Source organism: Bos javanicus, chromosome 8 (genome assembly GCF_032452875.1).
Source record: "Bos javanicus breed banteng chromosome 8, ARS-OSU_banteng_1.0, whole genome shotgun sequence".
Lineage (NCBI taxonomy): Eukaryota > Metazoa > Chordata > Mammalia > Artiodactyla > Bovidae > Bos > Bos javanicus.
In genome coordinates this window covers 60,077,324-60,093,567 of record NC_083875.1, presented here as the reverse complement: position 1 = coordinate 60,093,567, position 16,244 = coordinate 60,077,324, and the positions used below count along the sequence as shown (strand labels likewise).

At 45.3% G+C, this 16,244-nt stretch overlaps 1 protein-coding gene across 7 annotated transcripts in view; it reads right to left on the bottom strand.

Annotated features, from left to right (window-relative positions):
* The window catches only part of UNC13B (unc-13 homolog B), a 213,949-nt gene that overhangs the window by 52,632 nt on the left and 145,073 nt on the right, over positions 1 to 16,244 (bottom strand). The window contains exon 1 of one of the 7 annotated variants that reach the window (XM_061426822.1): positions 2,037 to 5,312. The exons of 5 other annotated variants lie outside the window; for them this stretch is intronic. In XM_061426822.1, the coding sequence (XP_061282806.1) occupies positions 2,037 to 4,317 (2,281 nt within the window). In that variant the 5' untranslated portion in view covers positions 4,318 to 5,312. Of the gene's footprint in view, positions 1 to 2,036; positions 5,313 to 16,244 lie in introns of those variants that run through there. One more of the 7 variants, XM_061426823.1, reaches the window with a different exon arrangement.

Genomic DNA, 16,244 nt, shown 5'->3' with positions numbered 1-16,244 from the left:
ACCAGGTGTAGTGGCCTTGAATGCCAAGTGAAGGAATTGAGACTTTTTGATAGGGTATAAAGAGCAGCTCTAGGGATATTGGAAAGGAATATGATTTTAATTTTCCAGTTTAATTTTATGATGATATATTCATGATTCAAATTCTAAAAATTATTTTTTAAAGTGTATACAGTAAAAAAGAATCTCATTTCACTAGTTTTTTACCTAATACCTTTTCCCATGGGCAATCCTATACCAGTTTCTTATGTATCTTAGTGGTTTTTTGTTTGGTTGGTTAGCTGGGTTGTTGTTGTTGTTGTTGTTTGGCCATGCCACGTGGCTTGCAAGATCTCAGTTCCCTGGCCAGGGACTGATCCTGGGTGACAGCAATGAAAGCCCAGAATCCTAACCACTAGGTCACTAGGGAACTCCTTTGTTAAATATTCTATACATATATACAAACAAAAACTATGCATTTGTGTATGTAGTCTTCATCTCTCCTTTTTATACAAATGTATGGGCTTCCCTAGTGGCTCAGTGGTTTAAAAAAAAAAAAAATCCGCCTGCCAATGCAGAAGACACGGGCTTGATTCCTGAGTCAGGGATTCCCCTGGAGTAGGAAATGGCAATCCACTCCATTATTCTTGCCTGGAGAATCCCATGGACAGAGGAGCCTGATGGGCTATAGTTCATGGGGTTGCAAAAGAGTCTGACATGACTTAGCACCTAAACAACAACAAAGCATCTTACACATACTGCTCTGCACCTTGTTTTCTGAAATATGTCAATATATCTTCCCATTTCAGCAAAGAGGTACCTCTTTCTTTTTATAGCTGCATGGTACTGTATTTCATTGTTTGGATGCACCAGTAAGTTATTTAACCAGGCTTTCTTAAGAACGTTTAGGTTGTTTTCAATCTTCACTATTAAAAACAATACCTCATAAATAGCCTTGAACATATGTCCCTTCTACACGTGAAAATGTACCTGCAGGATATATTCTTGGAAGTAGTGCTGGGCCTCAAAGGGCATACATAATTCTGATGAATGCTGCCAACTGCCTTCCTCAGAGGTTATACCAATTTCCACTCCCATGCCACCAGCAATGGATGAGTACCTGTTCTCTCACATCTTTGCCAACACAATATGTTTCATAATTTTAATCTTGCCTTAGAAAGATTAATCAGGTTATATGCATAAGAGGACAACCTCATTTACATTTAAAATTAGATGAATAAAGCATATGCTCTTTGGATAAATTTATTATAATTTTGATTGGGAGAGGTAATTTTAAAGCTACATGTCATCTCCATGCTGCCCAGAAAAGACTTTTCTCAATTCTTGTAGCCAAAAACCATTCCATTGTCTAAATGTTAGGTAAGCGGCCTTTAACTGGAGATGGAAGAAAGGGAATATGACCAGTGGGGAGCAGAGTCGGGCTCTTGGGCAGGGTCAGCGCTGCAAGAAGTTTTTGGACAGCTCCGAGTTAGAACTAAGATTCTGTACTGTCAACTCCAGTACTGGGAAGGAGACAGGTCAGGATAAGGGAAATTCCCACAGTGGCCCACAAGGTGGAGAAGCCCCATCAGCTGTTGGAGAAATGGCAATCTTATCTCAGCAAGAAGCTCATGGAGAATAATTTTAAAATGCAACACAGGATTGCATTAGCATCTTAGCTCCTATGAGAAACATACCTCTTTCCCCCATTCCTGCCTCCTACCCCACACCTACTTTACACCAGGATAGCCTAAAGTTCTGCAGCTATAAACTATTTTTGCTCAAATGCTCTTCCTCTTTTGAAAAGGTACTTTCTAAAGCTCCTGCCAATAAACTGGGAGCTCCCTATGGACAAGAACTCTTTTTCTGTTGCTTTTCAATTGTCACTCTAATTCCCACAGGATCAACTTACAAATCTATACCCCAGTAATTGAGACTGATTGAAGATGTGAACCTCCCCCATCACCTTGTGAAGCTCACCACCAAGCTGGATCTCATGCTGGCCTGATGCAGGTCACACCCAGCCAGCTGCAAACCCATTCACCAGAGACTTGAAATACCTGGATGCGTGTCTTCTACTGAGAGATGGTCTGTCTTCTGTACTAGCTCGTGTATAAGTTTTTTCTGCCTCAGTCTTTTCTCTCTTAGAACATCTTTAAAATTGCTGATGCATCTGTTGAGGTAGATGGTCTCTGTGCACACTTGCTCTAGGCTTAGTCTGCCCTGTTTGGGAGATTCAGGCCTGGAACAAGTTTCACTTCCCAGACACGGAGCCAGAGCAAACCCTGGCGATGAATATGCAAGAGGCAAGTTACTGGAAGCCAGAGAGGAGTTGCTGGGATCCTGAGAGGTCTGGTCTCCCTGGGCAGAGATGCCCACTCCACCAGACACCACGCTGAGTATGCTCTCACTCCCCTGACTCCCAGGGCTCCCCAGTGAGAAATCCTGAGCACCCCCTGAACTCACTGTGCCAAGAAGTCTATCACTGTTCTCGGACTGGGAGCCACTCTCAATGCTTTCAAGGTCCTCAGGGGTGATGGACCCACTGTTCTCCAGCTTCTGAAACACTCCCTGCAAAGCTGAACGAAAGTGGTCAATTGCTCGGCCCAGTTTACTCGTGTAAAACTTGATCTCTACATCTTCATCCTCCTGCGAGCCACCCAGGCGAGAGGACTTTTCCAAGACATCTTTGAGGACCTGAGCAGAATGTTCCTCCTCCTCATTCAAGTCAATATGAACCATGTCATTGAAAGTCTCGGGCCCAATGCTGATTTCCTCCATCAGGCTGTCACAGCTCAGAGTTGCCAACCTTCTGGACTTATCTGTTAAGAGGTCCTCTAGCTGCTTTGTGCTCAGAATATCCAACCCAGGTTCACAGGCCAGGAGTTTGTCCTCTGTCTTCAGCAACCCAGACAGTGATAGGCAACCGCCAGTCTCACATTTGTCGCTGCAGTTGTTTTCTGTTTTTGCTGTTTTATATACTTCAAGTCCTTGGTTACACTGTTTGAAAACCTGGGATTTCCCAGAATCCTCCTCTTTCGAGATTAACACTAGGGAAGGTTCCTCACATTGATGGAGGGTGGATAAAGAAGCCTCTCTTCCTGTCAATTCACTGCAGGAGCCCCTGAGAACCTGGGGGTTTCCTAATGTTCCTCTGACTTCACCCCCTTGCTTAGACTCATTACTTGGCTTTGCCAAATCATTCTTGGGTGGGAAGCAAAGGCCTTGCTGTTCAGGGGTCTGGGGTTCTCTATGTTGATTCTGAGCCCTCATTTGATGTGCTCCTGTTATTGGTCCTCTGTCCCCCGTTTCCACCTGAAAAACTGGCTGATCCAGGTGTAAAGAATTCAAATTACAATGCTGGAATTGTTGTTCCAAAGATGAGAGAGACTCCTTTGGGGGATTCTTACAGCATGGTGGCTGGCTTGGCTCTTCTCTGGTGGTGATCCGGATCCCTAAACTCTGCAAGAGGATGGATTTCTGCAATATGAGGTCCCTATGCTCTAGATGGGCAAGCTTCACAACAGTAGGCCTGGGAGCTGGGCCTCTGCCAGCTCGGTAAGCCTCTTTAATGAACCTATTGCACTGCATGCCATTAACACACATGTGCTTGGCCAGGAAGTTGTGAGCCAGCTCCATGGTATTTTCCCCATCTTGCTCAGGAAGTCCATACAGATACAGAATGGCTTCCTCGCTGGGTCTGTCCACATGGGGTTCCTGGGCCTTTCCCCCGACACACCCTTTGGCCAGGGAACTGCTGCCCACATGTAAGCCTTCTATTTCACTCAGAACTGAGTCTACACAGCTAGAGACCTCATCCACCGAACCTCGGACTTGGCTCAAGTGCTGCCGCAACTCAGCAATCTCAGTTTGGAGACGGCTGATGCCCTGCAGTTCTCTGATGATATAGTCCACTACATCCCCCAAAGGTTCTTGCTGTTCATGGCGACAGCCTTGGCCAAGGCCTCTGGACAAAAGGGGCTTGGCTTGATCCCTCTCTGAGGGCTCTGGACAGCTTCTGGTAATGCTGGCAGATGAGAGGTCCTGAGAGGCAGACCCTGAAACACAGGCTGTGGAGCCCAGAGGAAGCTGGCTGCTGGCCTGCTGCCCAAAGCTGCAATGCTGGGCCAGACCCCCATCTGTATCCCCACCAATGGCGGAGGCTACAGGCCCACAGTGAGGGGGCAGGAAGCTGTCCTCTGGCAAGGTTCCAGCAGGGCCTGAGGACTTGCTCTTGATGCCACACAGAGTCTCTGCCTTAGCTTTATCTGGGGAAAGCCTGGAGGAGGATCCCAAGGTGACCATGATTTCTTCCTCTGATTCTTGCAACAATCGCTTCATTTTCTCCCTCAGGGTCTGAGGGATTTTCAAGCTTGTTCCTCTTGTTTCTGGTCAGGATGGTTAATAGAGATTGTGTTAGAAGGCAATATCCTGACCTGCTCTTTCCCGTCTATTTTTAGCAATTATTGATGGCTGATGCCTGGGGCTTGGCCCACAGTGATGCCTGGAACAGTCCCATGTGTGGTCTCAAACCTGGCACATGTCCCTGGATCCTGGTTTGACTCTTACCCTGCAGCTAGTGAAAAAGGAAAACAGTGTGCTTGGATCAGAAGGCAGCATGGTACTATGAATCAAGCAGGAATAAGAACATTACCTTCTAAGACTCTAGGAGTCAACAGTGACCTGCCTCCCCAAGGCTAGCCTTAAAGGTTACAGGCAGTCACTTCTCTCTCCTTGGCTTCCCATCAGAGTTTTGATGTAAAATCAGATCAAGCCCTTGTGTTGTGAGCAAGGGCTGATGCCAAAGGGATCAGGATTGAAACAGACACCTGGGAAACAGGTGGGATGAACTCGACAGAGACTGAACCTTTACAAATTCAACATGAGGCTCAGCAACGAACACACAGATGTCTAACCACCAAACCTCAAATCACACACACAGTAACAGACAAGACATGGAATGTTTCTTTTTTTTCCCTCCAGTTTGTTGTTCTGGTGAAGACTCAGCTACTTAAAGGTTTGCTCCTGCCTGTGCTTATAGCACGAAGTGTTTTCCCTCTGCTTAGTGATAGCAACTCTGCACTTGGAGAGAGGACCATGACAAGACAGTGATTTCCTAGCTGTCTACTGCTGGAGTAACAGAGCGCTGCTCGAACCCTCTGAATGGCCTGGAGAAAACAATACATGTGGCAGGCAGGGAGCTGGTTACATTGGAGAGGGTTCCAGGGTGCTCTGCTGTTCTCCAAAAAGGTGAAAAAAGACCTGCCACCAGTCTCGCCCCTAAATACTAAGCTACCAGTGACTGTAACTTATAGAGATGATTGTTACCTTCTGGGGGGTGGGGCGTGGGGTGGGAATCCATTCCCTTTTTACTGGAAAAATGCAGAATGTAGGGAAGGAGCAGAGTGGAAAGGACAAAGGGTGAAGCAGAGAGGCCGGGAGTGCATGGGACTGCCAGTCCTCTCTGGCTCTGCTGGGTCAGCTGGGGGTGGGTCAAATAGGTTGGTGGGAGACACGCTACCCTTCCTGTTCTTCAACTGGAGATGGTTTCTCTATTTTCTAGATTTGACCTAGATTTCTATATCTTCTAACACCCCTGCCTCCTCCTAACTCAAGTTAACCCTAAAAAGTGAAAACTGTCTGCGAAGAACACAAGCTGACTGCTCCCATAGCAATCATTTGTGGGGAAGACCACCAACTATAGTCTGTGGGTCTGAAAATTAAAAGCACTGGACTTCTCCAGGCTAAGAAGAACCAGAAGAACAAGTCCCAAGACTTGAAATAAAGATGAAGCTGACCTCTTTTACTGGAAATAACTAGGCCAAGAATCAAGAGACTAGATTAATTTCCTTTTCATTCTTCCCTTCTTGCTAGCTCATGTAAAAACTCTTACTTCATCAAGGAATTCTTCATTTAAGAACTCTTAACCATCCTGAGAGGCATCGGAGAGGCCTAATTACTGCTTTTTAAGCATACTGCTTTACTTCAATGTTTCAAGGGGTGAGGATCAGCCATACCCGTAATGTGGTCAACTCAACCTAGTCTGTGTGTATGTGTATGTGTGTGTGTGAGAGTCAGATACTCAGACAGACAGACAATACATGCACAATCTGAACTGCTGAGTCTCGGGTTTGGAGATCCAGTTGCCTAGACATCAAAGCCCCCAATTCCAGGAATGACTCAAATTCTTACTTCTCTCCTTCCGAAAGAAGAAAATCTACATTTCCAAAGCCACCCCTCTTTTCTCCGTAAGGTGCAAGGTCTGGGTGCCCTGATTTGGTCTTGGTGCCCAGTATTAGCTTTAAACCATGTCCCCAGCCTGATGGACTAGAGCTGGCAATTTGCCTTTCAAGCTCTTCTCAAAGGAGAAAGACCGTTTACTAAACCAAGATGGAAGCTCTGTGTATAAGCCACGAGCAAGTGGTACTAGGCTGAGAATCCCTAGACCTTAAGTTTGAGTCTTGCTTCACCAGTGACCTTGGATTAAACACTTCTCCTCTCTGTGCCTTAGTTTCCTCATCTGTAAAGTGGGGGAGGTCATCACAGAGATGTTATAAAATGAGAGACTGGTAACTGGTAAACTGCACAGCACCGGAGTACAGTTATTATTACTGACATGGCAAGACCCTGAGACAAACAAGCAGGGAGACCAGTGTCTAAGCCTAGTGTGCAGCTGCCTAAATGGTATGATTTGAGCGAACCATGACTTCTATCCCAGCCCCAGACCCCTAGCCTTCTCAATGTCTTCTAACGGTCTGCAGCAAGGCCTGGATGACAACCATTACAGTGTCCCTTTTTGTCAGTCTTTCTTCTAGAAGTTTTCTTTTTAAGGTAAGGAAAGGGAAGAGCAAAATATTCACTCCCAACATTTCATTCAGGTGACAGGATGCTTGCCGCCCTCCCCCAGGCAACCTGAAAGCACCAGGAAGGGGAAGAACAGCTGCAGGGGCCGAGCCTTCCTTTCTAATGCTGACGAGGCCCAGAACACACTGCCAGGCCCTCCACGGCTGGCCCCACTCTGGTCTAGAGGAGGCAGTTTTCCAGGAACAACACTGAAGCTGACTGTCCTGCTATTGCTTCAGTGCAGGCCAGGTTAACTTTGGGCCTATCTGCTTCTACCCATCAGATCAGTATTCCAGGTGGGCCTGGCATAACTTCCTGGACAGTCTCGCCAGGTCCAAGAGTACAGTGCCTACACCACTGGCTGGCCAGCCACACAGGGGACCAATGGCACAGCCGCTGCCATCCAGAGCCTTTTCCTGCGGCATTCTGAAGGTCTAAAGGCAGAGCTGCCTGCTTTCCTATTTAATACATCAGAAACAAACAGGAAATTTCCAGCTAGAGCTCCCAGAACAGCTCCTCCTGGGCTCAAACAAAGATGCTTGTGTTCATACTAAACAAACAAAACCCTCTAAATCTTCTGAATTGGTAGCCGCAGCTCCCAGATGAATTCTGAACTTAAGAATCACCTCCTAGGGACGTGGGTTCTGTAAAGGCGCCAAAGCCACTCAGTCATCCACCTATTTAGGTTTGGAAACAGGGGACAGAGCTCACTGTGATGCCCAGAGGATTAACCAGTCACTCTGCTCAGAATGCCATAGGATACCAGGAGACAGGATGGGCTGAAAGGGCAACCAGAAGAGCCAGGATGTCCAGCTCAAGGCCCCCTCCTTCTTCAGCCTTTCTTTGCTACTTCTGTCCACAGGAATGGGATAACCGGGGCCAAAGCGTGAGTAAAACAGTTGATCTCTAAATTAATTCAATCAATGTGCCAGGCACTAAGCTACGTGCTAGGAATATAAGACACAGTTCCTGCTCTCTAATATATTAAAGTTTGGAAACAGAGTTAGGCATATAAACTATCACATAGTGATACATGTATAACAGAAGTTGTAATAGAAAACCAAGCACCTAATTCCAGGGTGGGGAATGGGAAGTTGATGGGAAGTCCAGCAAAAGCAGGACAGGAAAGGCCACCGAGAAGAAGTAATACTTGAACTGGAAAGGCATAAGGAGGCCTTGGGGCCCAACCAGCTGAAAGCCAGCCCTCTAGTTTCCTTCAAGGTACACAGTGCTGTCATGCTGCCCTATCCACTTGGCCTATCCACTCAAGTCAACTCTCCAAACTTCATACATATACCCTTGAAAATGACCATATCTTTCTGCAGTCTTTTCCTAAGGAATGCCTAAGGCTGGGAAGAATAAGGTGGCCCTTTCAAGGAATACCTGCTTTTGAAAAGGGAACATACCAAAACAAGATGAATTAATCAAAAGGAACAAAGTTTCAGTGATGGAAAGCTGAGAACGATGTCAGGGAGGAGATCCCTTATATCACACCACATCAGCACCAGCCTGCCACAAACAGTCAAGAAGAAAAAAGCTCTCGGCTTTCTGAAATGCCTGGTTCTTTCATCTCTCTCTGCCTTATCAAATAAATGTCATTAGGAATGTGAGTATTCCTTGTAAAATTGCTTCTGACCCAAATCTTGGCTTGGAGGAAACAAAGGGGAGACCTCTGGGAATAGGCCAGGGCTCTTTGCACATATATCAAGCAGCCTCTCATTCTGTGTGAAACAAACACAGAAGGCAGAAAGCCAAGAGCTCTGCGTCTCCTACCTACCTCCCCCATATCACCCACAGAGTCAGATCATTCCTGAGCTATTTACCAATAATGCTGTATGGCTAATATGGTGGGAAATGAATTTCTAGGACCAAGGCAGATAGGGGTACTCTTATGATGTTAATCTTTGAGAAATTATCAATGCTCACAGAGAATCCTGTCAGACACAATGATCAGAGTCACAGGTATAAAGGCTGAGATTAGCCAAAGGGAATGAAGAATACTCCTCAAATGTGTAGCAAGGTCCCTGAGTTTGAACAAATTCTGGGAGATAGTGAAGGACAGGGAAACCTGGCACACTGCAGTCCACAGGGCTGCAAAGAGTCCAACGCAACTGAACAACAACAACAGAGGTCCCTGTACTGTAGTTGCCACCCCTGCTCACCGGCCTCAGGAGGCCCTCCATTTATTGGCCAGAAGCCGAACATGGTAAAGGAAAGAAAACTTCAAGCGCTGTATCCAAGAAGGGAGACAGACCCTCAGGGGGTGTACAGTAGCATGGAAAAGGATGCTGCCTTCTGAGGGCTGGTATATCAAAACCCCAGAATGAAGACTGAATAGCAGCCAGGAGAGCTGGGTATTCTGTGTCCTTCCCAGGGTGCCCTGCTAGCAGTACCAGGGTTTATTATACCGCAGAGTCTAACAAACCATAAAACAAATACATATGTACCTAGACTCGGATGCTCTTGACAAAGACTCTTTGCCCAAACTTGAGTCAGCCTCCTTGGAGTCCTCTTTGTGACTAGGCCCCTGTCCTTGGACTCTGTTTAGTCCAATTTTAGCAAACATTTCACTGGGTCAGTTTAGTGAAAATTCCCCACCTTTGATATCAAACCAAATTCCTTATCCCTCACCCTGGCCTGATTCCAGCAAAAACCCTGTCAAGTCCATTTACCCAGATGCCTCTCTTCCCCTGATGCTTCCTCTTAGTCATTTTCCATCCACTGACCCTCACCCTGTTACTTGGCTAAAAATTCTCACTTGTGTTTAGAGTTGGGCTCAATCTTTCTCCTCTTACAATACTGCAGAATAATAGCCCCCCTGAATACAGTCTGTCTTACCATTTCTAACAGGTACCAGAACAACTTTTTTCTTAAGCACTCTCCATGTTCTCTTTTTCTTTACTACCTAGGACTCTTGTGAGTAAACTGAAGATGGCATGTGAGTAGGAATCTAGCCCCTGAACACTCTCCTATCCACCCCCTGCACCCCCACATTCTTCATCCTTTCACTCTGCTCTAGTGTCTTCACAGAACTTATTGATACTACCACCTGATAGATCATATATTTGTCTGCTTATCATCTATCTTTCTCCCCAACCTAGAATGTGAGCAAAGACTCTGTTTTGTTCATTGCTGCAGCCTTAGTACACAGTGCCTGGCATATATGATGCTCAAACTAAAACAAAATAAATCTTGCCATTAAATAAATGGATCCAGGACACAAAATCAAAAAATGCTAGAGTTGGAAGAGTTCTTTAGAGTTTATCGAGGCCTGGAATCAGACCACATTGTGATCTAGCCTACAGGCTAGTTTTGTTTGGCTATCATACATTTTTCTAAATTTGAAATTTCAAAGTCTTTAGGCAGAACAGTGAATATACAGGCTTCTCAGAAGCCCAATTACCCAAGTTTGTAATACTTGACCTAGAATGACACCCTTGTTGTTCATCTATTTTACTCTGGCAGACACCTAAGTGGGAGGCTCTTGCTTAAGTGAGTGTGAACTCCATTATATAGAAAACCGGGCCTTGTTTGTGTTTTAATTCCTAATGCCTAGCACAGGGCATTACTATGCCAAGCATATAGCCCAGCACACAGTGAGAGCTCAGTGCCATGGAAGGAATAAGTAAGTGATGGCAGAGATGATTTAGAATCCAAGTATTCTGCTTTCTAGTCCATTTCTGTTCCCATAAAAACATACTGCCTTTGAGTTCTAGATTTTCTTATAGATTGATGGCTTACAATCCCCTTCCATGGTAAAACTAAGCTGGAAACTTCTCCCCAAATATACTTGCTCACAATTTGGAGGCAGGGGGACTCACTCAGGACAAATAAACAGAGTACTGGCAGCACCAGCCTCTGCCAGACTGTTAGTTAGCTGGTATCTTTCCAGAATACAAGACTGGCAGAAAGAGACCCTGTGTATCTTCCCCAGGGATGCCGTCACGGGGCTGCCACTTGCCCTCTAGCTGGAAGAGCTGCCTTCATCCTTGTGCTGATGGTGGGTCTAGAACCACACTGTTCGACAGAAATAGAATGTGAGCCACATATATAATTTTAAACATTTCTAGTAGCTGCACAAATTAAAAGAAATAAGTAAAATTAATTTTAATGTATTTTATTTTCCCCATTACCCAAGATATTATTCTTTCAATACAAAATCAATCTAAAAATATCATCATATATAGGCATTCTGTTTTTCATACTGAGTCCTTGAACTCTGGTATGTATCTTCCACTTACAGCACATCTCAGTTTAAACTAGCCACTCTTCAAGCACTCAGCAACCACATGTGGCTGGTGGCTACTACATTGAATAGCATAGTTTTAGAAGGTTAGGGCGAGGGACACTCTGGAGAACCTTTAAAACCTGGCAGTGGATGCTCACTGCCAAGAAGAGACTGTCATCTCAGGGGCAGTAGAATGTTCTTTCACTCTCCCTTTAATCTGCTCACTCGGATCCTAGCTCATTTGGTGACGGGCTCGATCCTCCCCAAGGCTACAAAGAACAAAGGCCCAAACCTGCAGGGAATGAGACCTTTTCTCTCTCAACCCGACTCTTTCTAGAGACCATGCAACTCCGTGTAGCCTAGGTCCAACACTATGGGCAAACTTACAAGAAAAATATAGTAACTTCAACAGAAGCTACACCTTCGCAGGGAAGACTTACAGACTTCTCACAGACAACAGCATAGTCTCAATGCAGCTGGGTCAAAGGTATGCAATCCTACACAACTCACACTAGAGGGAAACAGGGCAGTAGTAAAATTGTTTAAAATTTTACAGTTTACAAGGTTCCCATTTTATCGTCACAACAATTCTGTGAGGTAAGAGGTAAGAATTACTATTCTGATTTCATAAATGAGGAAAATAAAGTTCAGAGGGTTTAAATGACTTGACCAAGGTCACTGAGTAGAGCTGGGATTTAACAGGGTCCTCAATCTACAAAAGTTAGTGCTTTTTTCATCTTACAAGCATGATACAAGTGGACATATTATCTGTTACCCATGTGTGTCCACATTTAAATCAGAGAAAACTCAAGATGACTTTTGTATATATAGAGTAAAAACACGAGGATGAATTAATACTCACATTAGACAGAAGCACAGTATAGACATTTAAACACACTCTCACACGTTGGAAAAATGGAAAAGTTTCTGAATATACATAGGCATATGCAAGAATAGGAAGGTTATGTAGGTATATGCATACATGTATGAGATAAAAGAACATATATACGAATGCACATGAAAGGAAAGATAGCTTGTGTATATTTATGTAAGATGAATGAATGAGTTGTCTATATATATATATATGTAACACACGAGAGGAACGGACAGGTTATTTATAAACATATGAACATATCAAGAGAGAGATACAGATTCTTTGTATACAGGTATGCACATATACGAAAGGGTGGATGGTATTTATATACATACAGGAGAGTTTCAAGGAGGAATGGATGGTCAGGTTATCAGCATATAAACACGTGCACGTGAAGACTCTACCTTCAGTGCTGAGTATGCTGTTTTTCACTCCTTATAATGACCCCCCACCAGCAAGTTGGCTCATGCAGTTATGTAATTAATGTAGCTGCTCCATATTCCACCCACAAATGCTTTGCTTTTGTCCCTGCTTCTCATTCAGAGTCAGTCATACACTCAACACCACTTACCTTGCTGCTGCAATCAAAATAAGAGTTAAAGAAATGAAAAGGGGGGAACAAAAAAACACATGAGAACCACAAATTCTCAAGTTTTAGAATGCAAGTGCTGTCTCTAAAAGGAAATCCATTCAGAAGCACTCCTTGGTTTGACAGAGAAGCCACAGGATGAACTTTGTAAGCCACAGTACAGCTGCTTGCCCACCCAACAAACAGAGAGCTGAGGAGCAATTATTCCCGGCTGCACCCAGCTGGCTGGCTCCTTGGTGCAAAGTTGAAGATAGGAACAATACCCGGCAGAGAAATTCCCTCAGTGATGGGCTGGGCAGGAGTCTTGCTGGCTGCAAATCTAGGAATCCAATCTGGTCCACACCTCTCTGCTGAGGGGGGATACTGACGACCAGCCCGCTGAAGGTTATAGCAGCCAAACTTTGACTGGACGTGGAATTCTAACTCAATCGATTCCGGGCTCTGAGACAGAGACAGAAAGCAGGGCAGCTACTGCTCCTGCTGCTGCTCCTCCTCCTCTCCAGCTGCTTCCTGCCTGCAACCTCCCATAGGGCACCAGCCCTCCTCACACATTCCCGGCGCACACACCCCCTTTCCCAGCACACTCACGCACACACAGACCTCACCAGCAAGCTCACTCACACACCCTCCGTGAGTGTCTCTCCCTCTCCCTAAATATAGATGTTACTCTCTCCCCTCCCCCATTTCTTCCTCCCACCTCTTCTCCCCCTCCTTTCTTTTCCTCTGCCTATCCACCTCGCTCATGTCTGGGCTAGAGGATACAGAGAGACAGAAGACGGAGCCCTATGCTCGGAGGAGCCCTATGCTCGGAGGAGCTCCTAGCCTCAGAGGGAAGACAGAACACAGCAAATACAGAGCATAATACAAAAGGAGTCGTCCCTTCTACTGAGATAAGCTCTAGGTTTTTGTTTGGTTGCTTTTTGGTTTTGGTTTTCTATGTATATAATCTGCGTCTGCATTTGGCAAAGCTGGAGAACAAGTAAAGTCCCAAGGGCAGTTAACACCAAACACCACCACGTTCTCAAAGTAGGTACCTAGTCTAGTTCTTCCTCAACAGCCACAGCAAAAGAACCAACCAGAAAACAAGAACTCCCTTAGGCTATGCCAAGGCAATGATTAGACAGAAGTAGAGAAACAGGGTGGGCTGAGGAAGGCCCTCTATACTGCAGAAGTCAGGACCACAGATTGTTCTGGAATCTAGAATCAGGAACTAACTCACCTAAATTAGAAACTAACTAACCTAAAGTGGAAAAGACCCTGATATTGGGAAAGACTGAAGGCAGGAGGAGAAGGGGGTGACAGAGGATGAGATGGTTGGATGGCATCACTGACTCAATGGACATGAGTTTGAGCAAGTTCCAGGAGATGGTGAAGAACAAGGAGGCTTGGTGTGCTGCAGTCCATGGGGTCGCAGAGAGTTGGACACAACTGAGTGACTGAACAATAAACCTAAAGTAATATCATGTTGATCTAAAGTGCATAAGGTTTAGGACCCTGGTCTCATAGTCCCAAATTTCCTGGACCTTTGCCAGTGGCAGCCTCACCTCCCTGGAGACGTGCTAGTCAGGTAGTTCTCAAATGGCCCTAATTCCAAATAATTCAACAACTCTAGTGGAATTATCAGGAAATTCCAGTTAAATTTCATCAGGAAATTATCCTTATCTTCAAAGAACACTCAAGTTGTTCACTGCAACACAATGCCAAGCATAATCCAGGGACCCTTGAAGCCCTGGAGCATTAATGACAAAAATGTGAAACACATGATACCTCTTTCTACTCTGCAACCACAGGACAGGAAAAACACTGTTTGAGCCCAGAGAATCTCAGAATTCTTCTCAAAATAGTGCTCTAGTCAGCCAGTAACAATCCAGTGAAGCCATTCCTATTCTACCTCCTCTGGGCCTAATCTAATAAAATAATCCCCTCCTCCTCAGGTTAACAGCAGGTGGGCAGATTGGATTCACCCATCATGCCCACACCAGGCTCTCAAACCTTCCTACTTCTGCTGCCCTGCAACATTCCTCATGACCATGCATAACAAAATGAGGCCCTGCTGGCCAGGAAGCAGGCAGTCTATGGGGGCCACCTTGGAATCTGTCATTACAGAACAGCAGCCCTATACGGTAGATAAAACAAGCTTTTAAATTAAGAATGATTTCCTCGGCTTATCCAAGATCCTGAGGAGAAAGCGTTGAAGCTAGAGCCAACATTTGCCTCCCTACTGCCTTCTTCCAATAATACTGCTTCCCCCTCAACCAAGGAAAAAAAATTAGATTTACAGAGACACTACACAACCCATTTCTTAACCATCCACCTCATTATGCAGCCAACACTGACAGCAAAGCAAATACCTCCTAACCCAGTTGGGAGCTGGCTGGATGACAGAAGAGATAAGGGCTGACAGTGCAACCATAACCACGTCTAAATACAGAAAGGAAAAAAAAAAACCTTGAAAACTGTCAAATTTCAGTGGAAGTCTTGGCAAATTTACTGTGGAGCTCCTCATTTTTCAGCCAGAAGAAAGAGGTAAAGGGTTTATTAACACAAGAAATATAGTGAAGACTGATGAAATTGGAATTCCCTCCCCCAGATCCATAGCCACTCCTAAAGAGGTCAGAGCAGTGGCTGTCGTGACCAGGTTTGGGTCTGAGTTTCCTACACTCAAGAGAAGATCAAACTCTCAAGACTGAGAAAGACCCTCAGAGGTAGGACACCACCCATAGAACCTACTTCTTCCTAGTGCATCCACCAGGGGCTAGGACCTCCAGAGGCTGTAACTGAGGCTGATGCATCTGTCTTGTCCATATGCCTATGCAAACACATTCAGCTCATCATCGAAGCAGTCTGAGTTTTCCAGAAAAACAAAGGCTCAGACAAGAGAAAATGTGTTTAGGACATGAGGTGTAACAAATCTGCTATCTCTAGTTCTAGCCTTCAGGAGAGCACTCATGTGGCTCTGTCCAGAAACTACTTTTGTATTTTTCCTCCTTCTCAAGGTTCAGCAAAAGAAACAAGGGGCATAAGCGAGAAAGTGGTAAACAGCAGTCACTGTAAACTCAGTAAAAAAGCAGTGCTCCTTTTGTCACTGTTCAACAGAGCCCAGAGAGTGCCAGACATTATGTGACCAAAGGACAATCAGACCTCCTCAATGAACTAGTCTTTTGTGTGCCCAGTTGCTCAACTGTGTCCGACTCTTTGCAACCCTTTGGACTGTAGCCCGCCAGGCTTCTCTGTCCATGAGATTCTCCAGGCAAGAATACTGGAGTGGGTTGCCATTTTCTCCTCCAGGGGATCTTCCCGACCCAGGGATTGAATCCACATCTCCTGTGTCTACTACACTGGCAGGCAGATTCTTTACCATTGAGCCACCTGGGAAGCCCCTTTTGGGATAGACATAATTTCTGTTTCCTGAGCCATGTGAGCAAACTGCAGCTCCCTTCTCACCGTGGATCTTTTTCTTGGGAATCCTGGGCAGGCCGAAAAGGATAGGAGTACCTCGTAGAGGTAAGAGTTAGTACAAGCACCCACCTTAGCTGGGCAGCTTCCTCAAAGCAGGGCTGTTTAAGAACCAGCTGGACAGAATTAGGAAAACAGATTGGGTTAAGAAGGAAAATGCATTTATCCAGAAGCTGTGAAATGCTCTGAACAGACATTCTCAAGGTCTGGTTCCCAATTTAAATCTTTGCAGGGATCTTCGCCTAGAGACCGATGAGTCAAGATGGAAATTCAACATG